This window comes from Diabrotica undecimpunctata, chromosome 5 (assembly GCF_040954645.1).
Source record: "Diabrotica undecimpunctata isolate CICGRU chromosome 5, icDiaUnde3, whole genome shotgun sequence".
In the NCBI taxonomy this organism is placed as follows: Eukaryota; Metazoa; Arthropoda; class Insecta; order Coleoptera; family Chrysomelidae; genus Diabrotica; species Diabrotica undecimpunctata.
In genome coordinates, this window is record NC_092807.1 from 23,655,013 (window position 1) to 23,673,759 (window position 18,747).

Consider the following 18,747-nt stretch of genomic DNA (forward strand, 5'->3'; position numbering starts at 1 on the left):
TAAAAGCCTTTAGTACGAATCTTGCTCCAAGGGTATCAAACGGACATCAGCGTATAACAAATTTCGAAATAGAAATTTAGGTCGAATAGACCAATAAAAACACATTTTTTATAAAATTATTTGGTTATTAAATTTCTACACATATAGAATGCGTGTATTGTCTCTTAGATAAGAATAATGTATATACTTATTGTATATTTATTATCTTTATAATTCATAAAAACGAACATATACAGTTCTACTTTATTGTTTAATATATGTTTTAGTCATAAAACGTATATTAAAAATGCCATTGAATGTAACTATTGATTAACGACTTCCTAATGCGTAAGATAGAATAAAAGTGTTTAATGTAACACTATAAATGTGTTTGTTTTACTATTACATGGCAAGCAGAAATAAAGAAGCAAGTCTAAAAAATGATACAATAAAAATAAACTGGGAAAAGCATTAGTATAAAATACATAAAAAAACACTTCCATGTTTTCAGCGAGATATAAACCATTTATCTTCGTCAAAATATTCTTCATCATCATCATTCTAGCTTTACAACCATGCGTGGGTCATAGCCTCCTCAAGAATTTCTCTCCAGTCGTTCCTATCCATCGCTTTCTTCTGCGAAGCACGCATTCCCATATTTTTTATGTCTTTATCGATGTTATCAAGGAACCTTGTTCTAGGCATTCCTCTTCTTCTCTGACCAATGAGTCTATTTGGTTCTGATTCTGGTTCATTTTATTCCATCCACATTACATGCCCTAGCCTTTAATATTGTTGTTAATAGGTCGCCATCCTGATTTCTGCATTTTCTGCTTTTTTGTACAATGCTCTGAATTCTTTCTGTCTCTTGAGATTTTCTATATATTTAAGTTCCTTATTTAAATTTAAGTGGTTTCCTTTTTTTCTTTTGTGTATCCCTTTTTCTTTTCTTCTCTTCGCGTGGTAATTCTCTGCAGTTGTTCTAGTTCATCGGGTAAGCATCTTTCTGTAGTCATTATTTGTTTCTTTTGTTACATTCTTGCATTCATCGTCAAACTAATGATTTTTACGGGTAGAAATTTCTGTCCCTATTTCATCTTTCCCTGCTTTTTTAAAGATTTCCTTTATTCTGGTCCAGTAGGAGTCTATATCTGTCTGGCCTTCTTCATTTACATTTTGATTCCTTAGCCTGTTGGTGATGTTTTCCGAGTCTTCTTCTTCGAGTGCCTCTCCTATCGGAGATTGGATATCGTTAGGGCGATTCTAATTTTATTTACTGCTGTTTTGAATAATTCGTTAGTGGTACAGCCAAACCACTCTCTCAAATTTCTCATCCAGGACATTCTTCTACGGTCTGGATTTCTGCCTCCTTGGATTTTTCCTTGCATTATATTTTGTAGGAATGTGTACTTTTGTCCTCTCATCATGTGGCCTAAGTATTCAAGTTTTCTCTTTTTTATATTCAGTATAACTTCTGGATCTTTATTTATTCTGCGTATTACCTCTTCATTTGTAATTTTATCCACCCAACTTATTTTTAGTATACGGCAGTAGCATCACATCTCAAAGCTTTTAAAATTTTTAACATTCCTCTGTTTAAGAGTCCATGCCTCAACACCGTAAAGCAAAGTACTGAATACATACATAGCATTTTAACATTCTAGTTTGTAGCTGAATACTAATATCACGATTACAAAATAATTTTTTTATTTTTATAAAGGTAGACCTGGCAATTTTAATACGTCTTTTTATCTCGTGATTTTGGTCACCTGTTTCATTGATGAGGGTTCCCAAGTATTTGTATTCGCTTACTTTTTCGAGTTGGGTACGGTTTATTGCGATACTAGTGTCATGTATTGTATTCTTATTGAAGGTCATATATTTGGTTTTTTTGACGTTCATCCTTATGCCGTAGTTATTACATATCTCATTCATACTTTCAACTAGATGTTGTAGATCTTCCGCTGTTCTTGCCATTATCACAGTATCGTCAGCATATCGAATGTTATTGATAACTTCTCCATTGACTATTATCCCTTAGTTTGCATGTGAGAGAGCTTCTTAGCATATTTGTTCGCTGTAGATATTAAGCAAGAGCGGTGACAATATACAACCCTGTCGTACTCCTCGACGTATTTCTATTTCGTCCGATGTTTGGTCTTCTATTTTAATATTAGCTCACTGATTCCAGTACAGATTTAATATTATTTGTATATCCCTGATGTCGATGTTCTTACCCTCCAGGATTTCTTTGAGTTTATTGTGGAGTACTTTGTCAAAGGCCTTTTCAAAGTCTATAAAGCAGGCGTGTACCTCTTGGTTAACATCTAGATATCTCTGTGTTAGGACATTTAAGGCAAAGAGAGCTTCTCTTGTACCTAATCCTTTTCTGAATCCCATCTGTGTATATCTAGATATCTCTGTGTTAGGACATTTAAGGCAAAGAGAGCTTCTCTTGTACCTAATCCTTTTCTGAATCCCATCTGTGTATCGTTAATATCGATATCTAGCTTTTGATAGATTCGGTTGTGGTTGACTCTAAGAAATATTTTAAGCAGATGACTCATCAAGGAGATTGTTCGATGATCTGAATATTGTATTGCCTTAGTTTTCTTCGGTATGGTGACAAACGTAGACAGTAACTATTCTTGAGGTATTATACCAGTATTGTATATTGTATTGAATAGATGTAATATTATGGTTACGGATTTATCATTCAAAAGCTTTAAAAGTTCTGTAGGAATTTCATCAGGTCCATTTGCTTTTCCATTTTCAGCGGTTCTTATTACGTATTCTACTTCTTCTTTCAATATTCTGGCCCAGTTGCATTGATTATCTGAGTTAAGTTGTTTTTATCGTCTTCAAATAGATCATTCAGGTATTCTGTCTATCTTTTTATTTTATTCTCTAGATCTACAATAAGATTTCCATCTTTGTCTTTAAGTTTACCTATTTGGCATTTCTTTATGCTTCCTGTTATCTCTTTTACTTTTTTGTGCATATTGAACGCATCGTACTTTTTCTCATAGGTTTCCATTTCTTCACACTGTTCTTTAATCCACGCCTATTTGACTTCTTTTATTCTCTTTTTTATGTGTTTGTTTATTTCTTTGTATTTGTCTAGGTAATTCTTCATCTTTCTTCTCTGTTTCATCAAGTCTAGTATATCTTGTGTCATCCACCCCTTATTCTTTGTTGTTGTTTTTGTAAGATGTTTCTTTCCTGCTGTTTGTATAGCTGTATTTATGTACTTTAATTTTTGGTTAACGTTATTTGTATCGTTAATTTGTTGCTGCACTGAACGAAGGCTTCCATTTATTTATTTCTTCTCCTGTTTCTTGTCGTATATATTTGTTTCTAAGTTTATTTAAATCTAGCGGTCTTCTAATCTTTTTTGGTCTCGCTTATATCACAGTAACTACCAGATTATGATCTGAGTTTTCCGAGTACCGTTCTCTAATTGTCGGATCTCTCAACTTTTGCACATTCCATTTTTTTTTTCTATCCATTTTATTTTCTTTACTGGTAATTGAAATTCTAACCCTCAATGTTGAGATCACTAGGCAATGATCTGAGTCTATGTTTGCGCCTCTATAACTTCTGCAGTTTGTTACGTCTGTTCCATGCACTGAATCTATTAAGATGTGATCAATCTGACTCGTTATTCTTTTATCAGGAGAAGTCCAGGTTACCTTTTGTATGTTCTTGTGTATCAAATAGGTGCTAGCGACTGTCATATTTAGTGCTGCTGCTAAGTTTATCAGTCGTAATCCAATATCTCTCGCTCCAAAATCTAATCAAAAACTCGCTCTCGTTCTATTCTTGCATTAATAAGGTTTTTGTTCTTTGGTTTATAATAAATCCCACTCCATCCATGTGTTGGCTTTTATTGCAGCTATAATATATTATGGAATGGGTTCTCTTGTCGAGAGTGCCAGTTCCCGTCCACCACATTTTCTGCAGTGCTAAAACATCTACTTTGTACGATTAGAAATATCTTTTTTTTTTTTCTAAATAAATTGTAAATATTTAGTAATAATTTAGTAATAAAGTAATATTTGTATTAAATTATTGTTTTAAATTTAAACAAAGCTTTCTACGCGCCGCGCGCCTGTATCTCCGCAACCGCTGAACAAACTTAGTGGAAGACTGTTTTAAAGGCATATTCTAAATCATAGGTCCATGTTTTCAGCGAGATATAAACTATTTATCCTTGTCAAAATAGTTTCACTTGTACGTAAAGGTTTAAAGATTGTAAAGCTTTTTGTAGAATAGCAATTCATTTAGTAGTTTTTAGAAAAAAAAATTCAAAAATCACTAATTAAGGCTTTTTTTTTTCAACAAAAAATTGCAAAGAACTCAAAAAGGAAGAAATTTCGAAAAATTGCCAAGCGAATATCAGTATTGATTTCGAAAAATTGATTCCGAAGCGAAGTTCAGTTATTTTTCGGCCCATTTGAAAAAAAAATACATTTGGACTTGAAAAAATATATAGAATTAAGTAAAAAGAACATAAAACATATTTTGTTTCTAAGAGTCTTTTTCAATCGAATACCAAAAGCAAAATAGAGTAAGTTGACATACAATAGAGACGTGACGAATGTATTGTTTTTACTCCCACATTCACTTCATATTTGCAATAACATTTTATATAATAAACACAAATCGTTTCATAGAATAAAATTACAAAATCTTACTTTTGAAGTAATGTCTTGGTTTTTGCAATATTTACTGGAATGAAAATTTCCAGAAAAAGTTTTTATTTTATTATGGTCATTATTTATTTCCTGAATAGCTCTGTGGACTGGAACATCAATTTTTTTTCTTCTAGGTTTTGGGGGTCCTTCTGACATATTCCTTTGACCTCTAGAACAAGTTACTATTTGGAATAATGGAAGCATATCGATTCACCATTTTACGTTGTGTCACATTAAGACACTATACTGAAACATAAACTTAATTTAGAAGATAAATGAGAGTGTTAACAAATATTTTATAACCGTTTTTTGAAGTTTAAAAAAATTAATACCGGAAAACAGTTTACTGGTGACATTTATGTTAAATAATTTAAATATGTATTAATGAACTCAAACTGGAAATAGGGACAAATATAAGCGTATACAAAATTTGGTGTTTTTTTTGGTGTACAACAGATGAGATTCGACTTGGGTGCATCTGAGGAGGGCCTTGAGACATATCGAGTCTCATAACAGACCGATTGAGAAACCTATAAAACGTGGCTCGAAAGCGAAAGAGAACATTATGGCAACTTCAAAATGCTCAGCAGAATCAGCTCAGACTCCTAAGAGACTTCCTTACTGCACCCGTTAAGAAATACCTGCATAAAATGAGGCTGTTTCATAAAGATTTAAGTTACAAACATTTAGCATGGAACCCGGGACAGTAAATTATATTTGGCATAATTACAAAATACAAGATATTAGGCGGCGAACACTTTTCGGAGGATACTAAGTGGCTTCAATTACATACGGTACATATTCAGCTAGATTTGTATAAGCTGATACAGGGCTCCAGAATGGTGGAACGTTTATCATGAATACCCAGTTGTACAACAACCATAGTACGACCGGTTTTTAATAGATTTTTTAACTGATTTATATTTTTCCTTATAATTTCTTGCAGCTGTTAGTATTTTCCTGATATTCATCGGTGATTATCAAAATTACGGATACTTATCTGATATCTTATTTAGCCTGACCAAAATTAAATATAAATACCTAGGACATGAAATCATGAAAGGGATAACCATAATCGTGAACTGAAGAGACGAATCGCTCTTGAATGGGCAGTACATGGAACACTGAGAAACTTTTAAAAGTAAGCTGCCTACATGTCTAAAAAGAAAACTATTTGATCAATTCGTTCTGCCAGTATTGACATATGGAGCAGAAACATTTACTTTAACAAAAACCTAGGCTACCAAACTGAGAGTCACATAGAGAAGAATGGAGCGATCCATGTTAGAAATAATTTTACGAGACAAAATAAACAACGAAATGATCAGAAGAAGAACCAAGGTGACTGACGCCATCGAAGGATAGCCATACTAAAATGGAGGTTTTAGACGGAGTTAAAAACACGAGGATAAGGCCTATGTTCAGCAGTGGACGTTTGAGGCTGGATAATGATGAGAAGGTTCGATTTCGTACAAAAGTCCTAAGTATATCAGAGCTAAACATAAGGTCTGTCGTGTGTTGGCGGAGAGCTTATATAAAATAGATATTTTAAAGTACCAGGACTTTTATGATAATGAATTAAAGATATACAACAAACCAATTATTGATTTTAACAACGACCGGTAAAGAAGTACAAGACAGCATTTCAAAGAATTTCCCAATAGTTCCCAATATTTATTCTCTGGGATCGAATATCTTTGGAGTTTTGATATAGTCACAATGCTACATTAGTTATTCATCTCATTCTAGACACTGCACTCAATTTCCTTTTAACAGCAAATTTTGTTCGTGTTAATGATAACGCTCAATCTCGCCGAGGATCAATTGTGAATTTAGCTCTAAAGTACCTCAGCGTTATTCTTCGTTGGCAAGTCTGTAAGCCGATCAAACAAGTCTGGGATTGTCTTTAACGACAGTTTAATATAAGTAATCTTCAGATCCGCACTCCTCTTGAAGTCACCGTCCGGCAAGCGGCGACTGAATACTTCCGGGGTAACTTTTCCCTGCCCGTCGTAAAGGGCGACCACTGGGATGGAATAAGAGGCGAAGAACCGTCGTTTCAGGTGTTTGGTTTGCAGAAACCCACACAGCGCTACTCTGTCTACACAAAAACTTGTGGAACACATTTCCCAAAACATACGCAAGGTTTTATATCCTGGAAGATACCTTTCCCTGGACGAGGCTTTGCTACTTTGGCATGGACGATTAATGTTTCACCAGTACATTGTAACGTTATAAACGTCACATCTCTATTAATTTATATTTTAATAATTATTTCATTTTAATTTCTTTATTAATTTATTAATTTCTTTATCTTCAGTTTAATTTTTACTATTTTTTTATTTATAAAAATAGTTGGCGCCCACAAAATGTTTTTTCTTTTCTTCCTCTGTCTTTATTTTTTCTCTCTTTCTGTCCCATAGAATAAATATTCGCCCTCTCACTTTTGTTCGGCAGACTATTCTGTTCCGTGTTGACTGACAAGCTAGTTTCATGATATCTATAGCAACATTCTATGACATCTGTGCTAACTTCATTCAGTCTCCCACTTTCTGTCAAAACAACTTTTCTGTAGTGGGATTATTTTTTGCCTCTTTTTGAAATTTATAAAAGAAGGCAAAAATTATTATAAGACTCATTTTTATGGTCTATAAATTCTCTTGGGGTAAGTACTTTCATTGTGATATTTATTCTATAATTCTGACCACATTTCCAATATTTGTAACCTTACTTTCTTTCGAAAGCACATTTTTTTTCTGATATATGCATTAGGACTCTTTAACAGAATTTAACTAAGTATGTAGTAACATTCATATTTCATTTTATCCTTGCCATACGCTATTTGTTTAAGTGTAATTTTGTAAGATGGTAAGGAAGTTAAACCTTTCTTTTTGATGTGTTTCTAATGTAAGTTGTTCCTTATCCTTTTAGTTTATTGGTTTATTGGACATATCAAAACCTTACTGGTTTATTGGACATATCAAAACGTTATTGGTTTATTGGACATTTTATTGGATTCATTGAATTTATTGGAAATATTGGTTTATCAACAACTGAATTGACCAGATTGAATTGATTGGCCACATTCAATTTTACTAATCAGGACATACAGCCACGTGTGACTGCAGCTCTCTCTCCAGAAGCCACAACTTCTAATTGGAGGACCCAACAGCTAGAACACACAAGCAGCCCATCGAAGCAATAAGTAACACTTATTAACTGTTAAGCTTTGGCAGGGTTAATTATTGTTTTTTTATTCATTTAAATAAATATGTTTGGTTAAAATTTGTCTTATTTGCTATCAACTGAGAACTCAGGTTCAATCCCTAGTTTAAGACAAGACGAACTCACCCTTGAGATACTGAGCTAGGCAAGGTATAGACGATAAGCTCCCATGGTTGATTGAGGTATTATTTTTACAATAGTATTTCAATTCTCTTTGGTAGTCTTATCGTTACAACATTCCAAACCAAAGTGCGAAATACGGAATAAAGTTGTATAAGTTTTTCACGGCTTCGTTCTGGAATGCCTAGTTTATTCTGGAAAGGACACAGTTGACAATAACGTTGGCCATGTACAAGGTGTGGTTACAAAACTAGCAGAACGATATTTTGGAAAAGATCACACATTATATTTAGATAGCTATTACAATAGTGTGCAGCGTGCAAAATTCCTTTATCAAAACAAGACTCACGTAGTAGGGAAAGGGAACCCGAAAGTGGTAGGAAACTAAAAATTACGCAGTGAAAGCATTTTCAGAAAAAAGAAAAATATTATGGTTTTAGTGGAAGGATAAGCGTGATCATGATAACGACGTTGCATTGATCTGTATCTGAGAAAATTACTGATACACTTTGAAAAGAAAAAGAAAAATCAAGTGTGGTAGTCCACTATAATAGAAATATGTTTTTTGTAGACAGAAGTGATAAAATATTCTTATATTGTACGTACTAAACCAAAAACAAATATAAGGTGGTACGGAAAATTATTTTTCCATTTTTTGGATCTGTGCTTATGGAATGCCTATTAGAATAATAAGGTTAAGAACAAAAGCATTATCCATTTACTATTCAGGAAGCTAGTAGTAGCTTCCTACTACCTCACTACCTCAAAATTTCATACAAATCAAGAAAAGGTCAAGCAAAACCCACAACATATTATCCCAAAAAACAAAACAAAAAACCGAAGTAGGTGTCGAATTTGGTCTTCAAAAAATAAAAGAAGTCAGACATTTTTTGTTTGTGAAAACTGTAAAGACAAAAATGGGCAAATGATTGGGCTATGTGTGGATCCTTGTTTTCGAGAATACCATGAAGGCAGCGAAGATAAATTATACTTTTTTTCATATATTCATTTGTTTTTGAGTTGTTTGTGAACATTCTGTTTTTTCCTTTTTAGTGTTTTGTTATTAACTTGTGTTTTTTTTTTATTATATTTTAATTTACGTGAATTTTAAAAATTCTGGTGTCTCATATATGACACCAATGGTCTACTTTGGTAAATACCATTTTAGGTTATAATTAGACCCACGTCTCATATATGGAGTCGGATCAAAAAATTTTGTCAGGAACTAAATATTCATGCCCGGTTTTATATAAATTACAAACAGATGAAGGTTTTTTCAAATATTTGACATAACCTATACATGGTCTATAATGACGAAACTTAAGTAATCTATTGGTAGCGAACGTGTTAAAGACCGTTCAAGAAACAAAATTAACTGCTGTAAAAATAAGAAGAAAACAAGGGTGGATTACAGAAGAAATAGTGAGACTCATAGATAAAAAGAGAGAAGTCAGAAATAAAGATGAAAACAAATACAAGAGGATTGACGCAATATTCAAGCAGAAGATGAGACATGCGAAAACACAATTTCATAGTTCTTATACGACTGAACCAAACAACACATCTGGTCAATATAACAAAGAAACGCAAGCTGTCATACTTCGGTCACATTATGAGACACTCCGAAAAATATGAATTTTTACATCTGATCATTCAGAGAAAGATCCAAAGTAAACGTGGTCCTGAGGAAAAAAAACATCGTGGCTGAAAAATCTAAGAAGAATGGTAAGGAAAATCAACTACATTATTATTTAGAGCTGCTGTCAATAAAGTCACGATAGCGAACATAGTATCCAATGATCGATAACGGTTACGGAACAACAAGCAGAAGAAGGTATGCTTAGGGTAAGGTAAACAGTGTCTTCTGGAGTTCCAAGTAACTTAAACGTCATGTTTTTGTCGATACAAGTCTATTATTAAGCCAGGAAGTTCAATTGATCATACAAAATATATTCAAATTGTATAAGTATTGTTCTAAGTTCCTTTGGTGGCATAAAACATCTCTTATTTAACTCAAAAACTTGTAAAAGGGGCACAAGGAGAATCGGTTGTCAGTAAGTTATCCGAATGAGACCAACGGAAAAAGTTAGGATAAAATTAAGACTCAAAGGATAATGTGGTTTGACTACCTATTACAAATATCTAAAGGAAGTTAGCCCAGAAAGATGTTTCACTGGTGTCTACCAGGTCGAAAGAACCGAGATAAGGGAGATAGGGGAGATTAGGGATACTCATAAGGGAGAGGCATACAGAAAGGAAATGGGAAGACAGAATCTAGCTGTAGATTTACAATACAATTGTTTTATTGTAATATAAAAATTATATAAATAAAATTTATACAACATGGTGGTATTTACTACAAAATCAAGCATTAATAGAAAATGGTATAATGTAGCGAGATAAGAATTTATTGGAATATAAAACTGACCATATTGAGAGTATAGGAATATTCCAAAAAGGTATAAATCTAGTAAACAATTATTCAAGGAGCTAGAGCAAGAAGATTTAAGCATTGTACAAAATAAAATGTTTCTACATGCATTCATATAAATGAGTCATAATGTCATTAACCCACAAACTACTAACACACATTAATACATTTATCTATTCATTTTTCTAAAAAAAATACTGTACTTAAAACAAACATTGCAATCTAGCATCTTTTTAAAGAACAAATATAATTAGTACTTACACGAAAATAATGAAGTAAAGATAATATCATTAAAGTAAAATTGTTTCAACACTTTTAAGTGATGGTGATGACACAACGGTGGTATCTTTGTTAGGGATTTGACACTGTTTTTACATGTAAACAAAACCGTGTTTGATTGTTACGGATCGTCACTATGGCAACCCCGACACGTTTTCAATACGAGGGGACGTTAAGTGTAAAACATTATAGTCACCTCTGATAACTTTAGGGGTTACAAGGCAATATATGGGTATTTGGGTATAATACCTGAGAATAAGAAATAGAGTATACAGATAAAAGGCTAAAAATAAATTGAGGAATTATAAAGAATATCAGGAGTATCTATTAAGTTACGAAAATGACCAATATTACCAACAATGAACAATATTGGTACAGAAGAGTACAGAAATACTTAAGAAGTAAAGAGGAATACTATACTTCATGCATGCTTTTAAAATTTATTATAGCGAGGAAATACGTGCATAACTTGCATGAAAAAATCAATGAGCTTTAACGCGGTATGATTTGGCATAGTTGCCTGGTAAAGCGTTTTTTAAATGTCAAACAGCTGAAATTGCAGTTAAAAGCTTCAAATCACTGGAATTTAGCTCTTTAATAGGAACATATTTTCTGCAAAATATGCAAAACATTGCAGAAAAAAATAAAGCAGCAAAGAACTGCAGTTCTGTTTCTTTAGAAAACTATAGTGAACGCATTGATGCGCCGCTAAAATCGGCAAAACATCTTTAAAAAGACATCGAGTCTCAACCGGGTAGTAGCAAAAAAAAAATATCTTTTTTATTAATCAAGCGATTCGATAGCTAAGTCTGTTGTATTACCAAAATCAACAACAGACATGGTATTACCAAAACTGACAAAAGGCAGGAAGTCGAAGCGAAAACACTAATTATCCTAGCTATTCAAGAAAATATGTAGCAAAAACTGATAAGTTTGTTTCTTCTATCATCTTTACCAGCTATTGAAAAGAAAGCAGCTACCTGAGGCAGAAAGCCTGCTGAATTAAAAATTATAACTTCGTCGCTGTACAAACACGAGTTGGAGATCTCACTGGAAAAAGCAGCTGCAAAAGCTACAGGAAAAGAAAAAGCACAAGGGAAAGTCTTTGCTACTTCTTAATTAGCAAACAAAAAGTCATGAAACAAAACAGAAGAAATCTGAAGGCGATTCAGAAGAAGATAAACCTGACGAAGACGATGAGTTAGAAGAAATAGGTAACATTCCAGAAAAAAAATGACGCAGAGTGCATGTCTTGTGATGGTCGATTTTTAGAAGACAAAGGAGGAGAGCTGTGGATTTGTTGTCTCACGTGCCATGAACAATGTTCTGGCGCAGAACAGGTCAATTATATTTGTGATTTTTGCACATAAATATTATAAACTGTATATTTTTGTTAATAAACGATAACTGTAAAATATTTATTTTTTGTTTAGTTAGGTGACATTCTTCTTCTTGATGTGCCTATCCGTTACGAATGTTTGTGATCATCATGGCAATCTTTATCTTATCTGCAGCAGCGCGGAAAAGCTGCACAGATGTTGTATTAAACCAGATTCTGAGGTTCTTTAACCAAGATATTCTTCTTCTTCCTGGACCTCGTTGTCCAAATATTTTTACTTGCAAGATGGCTTGAAGGAGAGCATAATATCTGTATTCATTTCGTATAATATGTCCGAAGAACTGTAACTTTCGGGATTTGATGGTGGTCAGTACCTCTCGGTTCTTATTCATTCTTCTGAGGACCTCCTCATTTATCACTCGGTCAGTCCACCTGATCTTAAGTATTCTCCGATATAGCTACATCTCAAATGCTTCCAGTTTTCTGCACATATCTTCGTTCAAGGTCCACGATTCAACTCCTTAAAAAAGGAATCCTTTAAGGACAGAGGGGACGTAGCATCGCAGCATTCTTACTTTTGTATCAAGAGAGAGGTTGTGACTCTTGAAGAAGGCTCCCATTCGATTGAAAGTGGATCTAGATTTTCCGATGCGTGCTCTAATCTCCTGGTTGTTGGTCCATTCTTCATTTATTATGGTACCGAGGTAGTTGTAGTGCGTCACTCTTTCTACAGGGGATTGGTTGACGTAGAGTTGACCTTCTGTTATTCTTTTCTTGCTAATTATCATAAGCTTTGTCTTCTTAACGTTTATATTGAGTCCATATTGTTGACTGTAATACTTAATTTTGTTCATAAGAACTTGTAGGTCTTCTAAGTTGTCCGCAAATACTATGGTGTCATCTGCATATCTGATGTTGTTTAGCCGGTAACCATTTAGTAAAATACCTTTTTCAGTTTCGTGCAAAGCTTCGATAAATATTCTTTCAGAGTATAGATTGAAGATTAGAGGAGACAAAATACAGCCTTGCCTCACTAAACGCATGATTTTCACATAGTCAGTGTGTTTACCTTCAACTCTGAGATTTGCTGTCTGATTCCAGTAGAGACTTCTAATTATTTTCAGATCTTGGTTGTTAATTCCCGTTTCTTTTAGTATTTTCATCATCTTAGCGTGCTGTACTCGATCAAACGCTTTCTCGTAATCAACCAGACATGCGTATACGTCACAGTTGCCGACTATGCATCTCTGGAATAAGACTTGTACTGAGAACAAAGCCTCTCTAGTACCAACAGCATTTGTGAACCCGAACAGGTTGGGGGAAATTTGACTTTCACACAGCTTGTAGATTCTCTTATGAATTATCTTTAGGAACAATTTTAGGAGATGACTCATGAGGCTTATAGTACGGTAATCTTCGTATTTTTTGTTTCCTGGTTTTTTTGGAAGTGCAATAAACTCAGATTTTAGCCATTCTGTTAGTATTTTTCCAGAGTTGTATATATTGTTGAATATCTTTGCGATTATTGCTATTGATTCGTTGTCCATTAGTTTGAGTAGTTCTGCTTGTATATTATCAGGGCCTGCCGCTTTGACATCCATTAACTGTGTAAGGTGACATAAGGGCCCTATATTTAGAGCAGCGTAATAGGAGTACTTAAAAGCACAACGTTTTATATTTTTTTGAATATCATTTTTAAACAAATTTTTTGTTTAAAAAACAGAATGCACTGCGTAATGCAATAAGGTTTGTTGAAGGTCTGCACAAAAATCTAAAGAAATTGGTAAAAAATTTAAAGTATTATCCCATAAAACAAAAGTATGGGCCCATATTCAGACCATATCCTCTATGTATGACTGCCAATTTGGTAATAACTGTTGCAATGCTGTTTATGGGAGGTATATATTTAGTTAGACAGCCATGAGTAGTATTAATTGTAGTCACTTGTAGTCTACTGTAGTTTCTGTAGCAATGCTATTAATATCTGTAAATAAAACTTTCAGAATAGCCCTTGTAAGTAAAAGCTGAAAAATCATGTTGATATTTAAGGGATCTAAAGGAATTTCCTTTAACAACGTGGATATTGAATAAACAAGTAGATTTACGTTAGTGACGCACTAGTTTTTAAGAAAACAATCAAAATCCTGTTCGTTTTACTACACGGGACTATTTGTTAAAAAATTTTACTATATATTTAGAATTTAGTACTTTAGTAAACTATTAATTTAATTTAGGACTATTTGAGCATTTCGTTCAGAATATGAAATAAGAAGCAAAATAATTTTTTTTTATTTTCATTGTTTATTTCTAAAAACATAAGTCACTTATGTTTCCATTCCTTTTTTACTGTATCTAGCTAGATATATTTTAAACAAAGAGTTAGCGAAAAACGTGAAATAAGTTATTCGATTTTTTAATTGTTTGGTTCTATAGTATCAATGACATTTCTTTATCGTCATATTACAATTAACAATCACAATTATTAGAATTATTTTAATAATTTTGACAGCATGATTTTATTTTGATTTATAGATTTAAATAAAATAAAATTTGTAGAAACAATTTGATACACAAAAACACTATAACTTACATTAAATAACATTGAGAAGACATCTGTGATTTTTATTAATATCGATTAATATTAATATTAATAACCGGATAATATACTTGTCAGTGCAAGGATAGGAAAATTAAAAAATAAAACTGTCACAGTCTCGATTCCTAAAGTACAATTTAGACCCATGGAGTGTATAATATCAGCTTCAGTGAATCCTAAAAAAGTTCCTTATAAAAGAAGATTTAATTTTAAAAATATGTCAGCTTTTCCTCACACTCTTAAAATTTTTCCTAAAAATACTTCACAACAGAATTAGACGAAAATGCAAAAAAGATCTCGAAGATACCTCAATTTGGTTTTAGAAATGCTATGGGAACCAGGGAGGTACTTTTTGCGCTTTACCTATTTAGCGAAAAATATCGGGATATATGAGAAGGATATTCGTGTCATTAAAAATTTGTATTGGAATCAAACAGCTATCGTAAAAATTGGAAATAACTACACTGATGAAATCTCCATACAACGAGGAGTCAGACAAGGTTGCATTGTGTCGCCAACGTTGTTCAATGTTTACTCGGACCAGTTATTTAAAAAGGCACTTGAGGGACAATCATATGGAATAAAAATCAACGGGAAACTACTTAATGTGATTAGATATGCAGACGATACAGTAATTTTGTCAGATAATATTGAAGGTCTCCAAATTCTGCTTTATCATATTCACGAGGTAGGAGAAGAAATTGGCATTAAAATAAACTCAAACAAAACCAAATTTTTAGTGTTTAGTCGTGACCCACATCCCGATGCAAAGCTTCAATTAAACGGAGTCCAAATTGAGACAGTTCACAAAATGACATATTTAGGAACTGTGATAACGGACCAACTAGATCCAGACATAGAAATAAAACATAGAATAGCAATGACTAAAACTATTTTTATGAAAATGAAGTCATTTCTTTGCAATAATCATCTCAGTTTAGAACCAAGACAAAGAATGGTTAAGTGCTATGTTTGGTCCGTATTTTTGTATAGTACAGAAGTGTGGACGCTAAAAGTATCGATCATGATAAAAAATTGAAGCATTGGAAATGTGGGTTTATAGACGAATGCTAAGGATACCTTGGACAGCAAGAAAAACTAATGAAGAAGTACTAAGGAGCGTCAACAAAGATAGAGAACTGCTAAATACCGTTGAACATCTAAAAATGTCTTATCTGGGACATATAGTAAGGAGAAGTCGATACACAATATTACAACTGATCCTTACAGGCAAAATAGAGGGCCGTAGAGGTGTAAGAAGAAAACGAGTTTCTTGGTTAAAACACATTCGTGAATGGACACAGATATCAAATGCAGGACAATTATTCCATATTGCAGAAGATCGAGAAGCCTTCGCATTGGTGATCGCCAACGTAGGATAATTCTGATATGGCACTCGAAGAAGAAGAAGAAAGTCAGCTTTGTATAGCTTGTAAAAAAGACATCTACAAGACATTTTCCAAGAGGACCAAAAAGCATATGAAACTATCGAGTTTGGTGAAAGCTAATGAATGTCTCTACTGAACTAAAAGATGGAATGACTTGCAGGACGAATTAGACATGCTTGCAAATTGCTAAAAACCTTAACGATTCTACAATCGAACATCATCAATACCGAGGTCCGCGTCTGCTTTGTTTACTTCGTTCAATACAGCGGACGACAGGAACTGTGAATCAACTCTTGTTTTCAACGACTTCAAGAAATCGTCCAAAGCCTGTGCCATTGAAGTTAAACGTGTCGATAGCAATTAAAGTAAATTGTATACTCACGCTTAATCAAGCCATTAAGAGCGATGCTGGGAATATTTATATTCCACTATGCATCAACAATTTACCCATATAAATTACCATAATTCTTGTACTCATTGCGTCGAGTAAGGACGATAAATATACGAAAGTGGTTGCGTTTCGATTTAATTTGAGTCTCTTACCACTCCCTAACACGTGTTTCTGGGTCTACCCGTCATCAGAGAGAGTTTGTAAGAAGCCTGTGTCATTTCAATCGCAGCTACTTCTTCACCTTCAATTCTTAAGACTGCAAATATTCAGGTCATAGGCAAGAGCCAAGCAAGGCAGATTATGCAACAGCGCATGCCCACGCGCTATTTTCATGCAATTCCTGTGCTATAGGAAAAATTCTGTTGCTATCAAAATTCATGTTGCCAGTATAATAAAATTTATAGTTTAGAATAAAACTGAACATTATCACATATTATTGTGTAAGTCTATATTATTTATTGGATGTAATAATTTGTGATTTATATTTTAATATATTTAATGCTGGACTGAAATTTCCAGGTGAAATAAAGTTAATATTTTGGTATATTTTTTTTGTTGGCAATGATGAAAGTGGTATCAAAAATTGCACAGAAATAGCTCTGATGTAAACAGGCTAGACAAGAGATATGCCATGCAAGAAAAACTTACATAGCATGGGACTTGCATTGCCTAGATGTAAAGCTGCTTTTACGTGATTAAAAATGAACAACAACCAAACTTTCGAACATGGATCCTTGAAAAAATCCTTCAGTAACTTTGGGCTGTTCGAAGTTTCCAGAAAATACGCCTTTAATCCATCATAAACTCGTAAAATTGATTGCACTCATGTGAACATTTCCAAAAAGCGAGTTTTCCCATAACCAAGAATTTTCTGGTACTCAACGTTTGCGGTTTCACAAAACTGTTTCAAATGTGTGACACGAACAGTAAAACGATAAAAATGTGAATACATTTTTACCATAATTAATTCCATGTCAAATGGAAGTCACATTGCAAAGTGTTGTGAATAATGTATTAGATGCATCGGTAATTATACTGACGTCTATTGCGTTGGTCATTGCATCAACTAATTGATTTTCGATGTACGGACCAAAGACATTTTTAACAATTTCCTTACATTTAGTACGAGCTGACTGAAATTTGGTCAACCCAAAGCAATTCCGAAATATTTTCGATGAGCAATCAGCTGAGCGAAAGTTTTCATTTTTCTTATTCATATGATACACCTTCCCGAGCTGCTGTCTCTAAATCAATATTGCTCGATGTTGGTGTTGCCTTGAAAAATATAGTCAATTTTTTGCTGCTTGCCGCAGAGCTAATACCTTTTTGGTGTTTTCCACTTTTGATGTGACTCACTACATCTGCTCTACCACTGTGGGCGATCGAAAATTCGGATCCACAAGTATCACATTTTACGTCACTGTTACTTTTTTTTGATAGGAATTCTTCTTGGAATGTTTTATTACAAGTGTAATAGCGTTTTTTCTTTTTACTTTCTTGTTCTGGTTCCATATTAACAATAGAATGGAATAAAAAATGTAAAGTCATTTAAACAATACTTCGGACCTTCGTAGATGATCACTATTCTATTTGAGATTGAGACTTCAAGCTGATTAGTTACATAAAATAAATGTTTACATAAAATCATATTACAACGCAGCAGATTTGATCTTGGTTCAAAGCACGTAACGGTTTGGAAATGAATCATTTATTCTTCAAAAATATAGCGCGAATGAAATCAAAAAGTTTGTTTACCTACTTAGAATGGTTGGCAAAACCGAAAAAAAAAACATTTATAAGCAATCATTACATCGTTGATGATGTCGTTGGCATGATTGATGTGTATACAATACATGAATTTTTATCGTTTTTGAATAATCTTTTCGGAAGAGGATAATTAAAATACAGAAACGAAAAAAAGTGCACAGTTTGAGTTTTCCTATAACATAATACCACTATAAAATGCATGCGTTTTGGATGTGGTATTAGTATTACAGTCTAGAAATTTTCGACTTTTTTTCGTCCCAACAATTCAATTTGATTTGATGAAGCTAAAAGGACGTGACATAGTGGTAGTGGGCGCATATGCACCTTCTGAAGATGCAAAGGACGAGGTAAAGGATACATTTTACGACGAATTGACGGACCTGGTAGAGAGTATTGGAACTAGGAAGGAAGTAATTCTACTAGGTAACTTAAATGCTAGAACCGGAAGAAAAGTAAATAGCAAAGTGGTCGGTCAATTTGGAGAAGAAAAAATAAATAAAAACGGTGAGAGATTAATAAGTTTTAATTACGAGAG

At 33.4% G+C, this 18,747-nt stretch overlaps 2 protein-coding genes across 5 annotated transcripts in view; one reads left to right on the forward strand and one right to left on the reverse strand.

Moving 5' to 3' along the window:
• LOC140440560 (centrosomal protein of 89 kDa-like) overlaps positions 1 to 10,826 on the reverse strand; it is a 28,168-nt gene extending 17,342 nt beyond the window's left edge. For 2 of the 4 annotated variants that reach the window (XM_072530940.1, XM_072530937.1), the window contains exons 1-2: positions 10,714 to 10,826; positions 4,677 to 4,922 (exon numbers count right to left, since the gene is read on the reverse strand). In XM_072530940.1, the coding sequence (XP_072387041.1) occupies positions 4,677 to 4,880 (204 nt within the window). In that variant the 5' untranslated portion in view covers positions 4,881 to 4,922; positions 10,714 to 10,826. The remainder of the gene's footprint in view (positions 1 to 4,676; positions 4,923 to 10,713) is intronic. The other 2 variants (XM_072530938.1, XM_072530939.1) reach the window with 2 other exon arrangements.
• Positions 1 to 18,747, forward strand: part of LOC140441179 (venom serine protease-like) — a 318,277-nt gene that overhangs the window by 238,546 nt on the left and 60,984 nt on the right. The window lies entirely within an intron of this gene.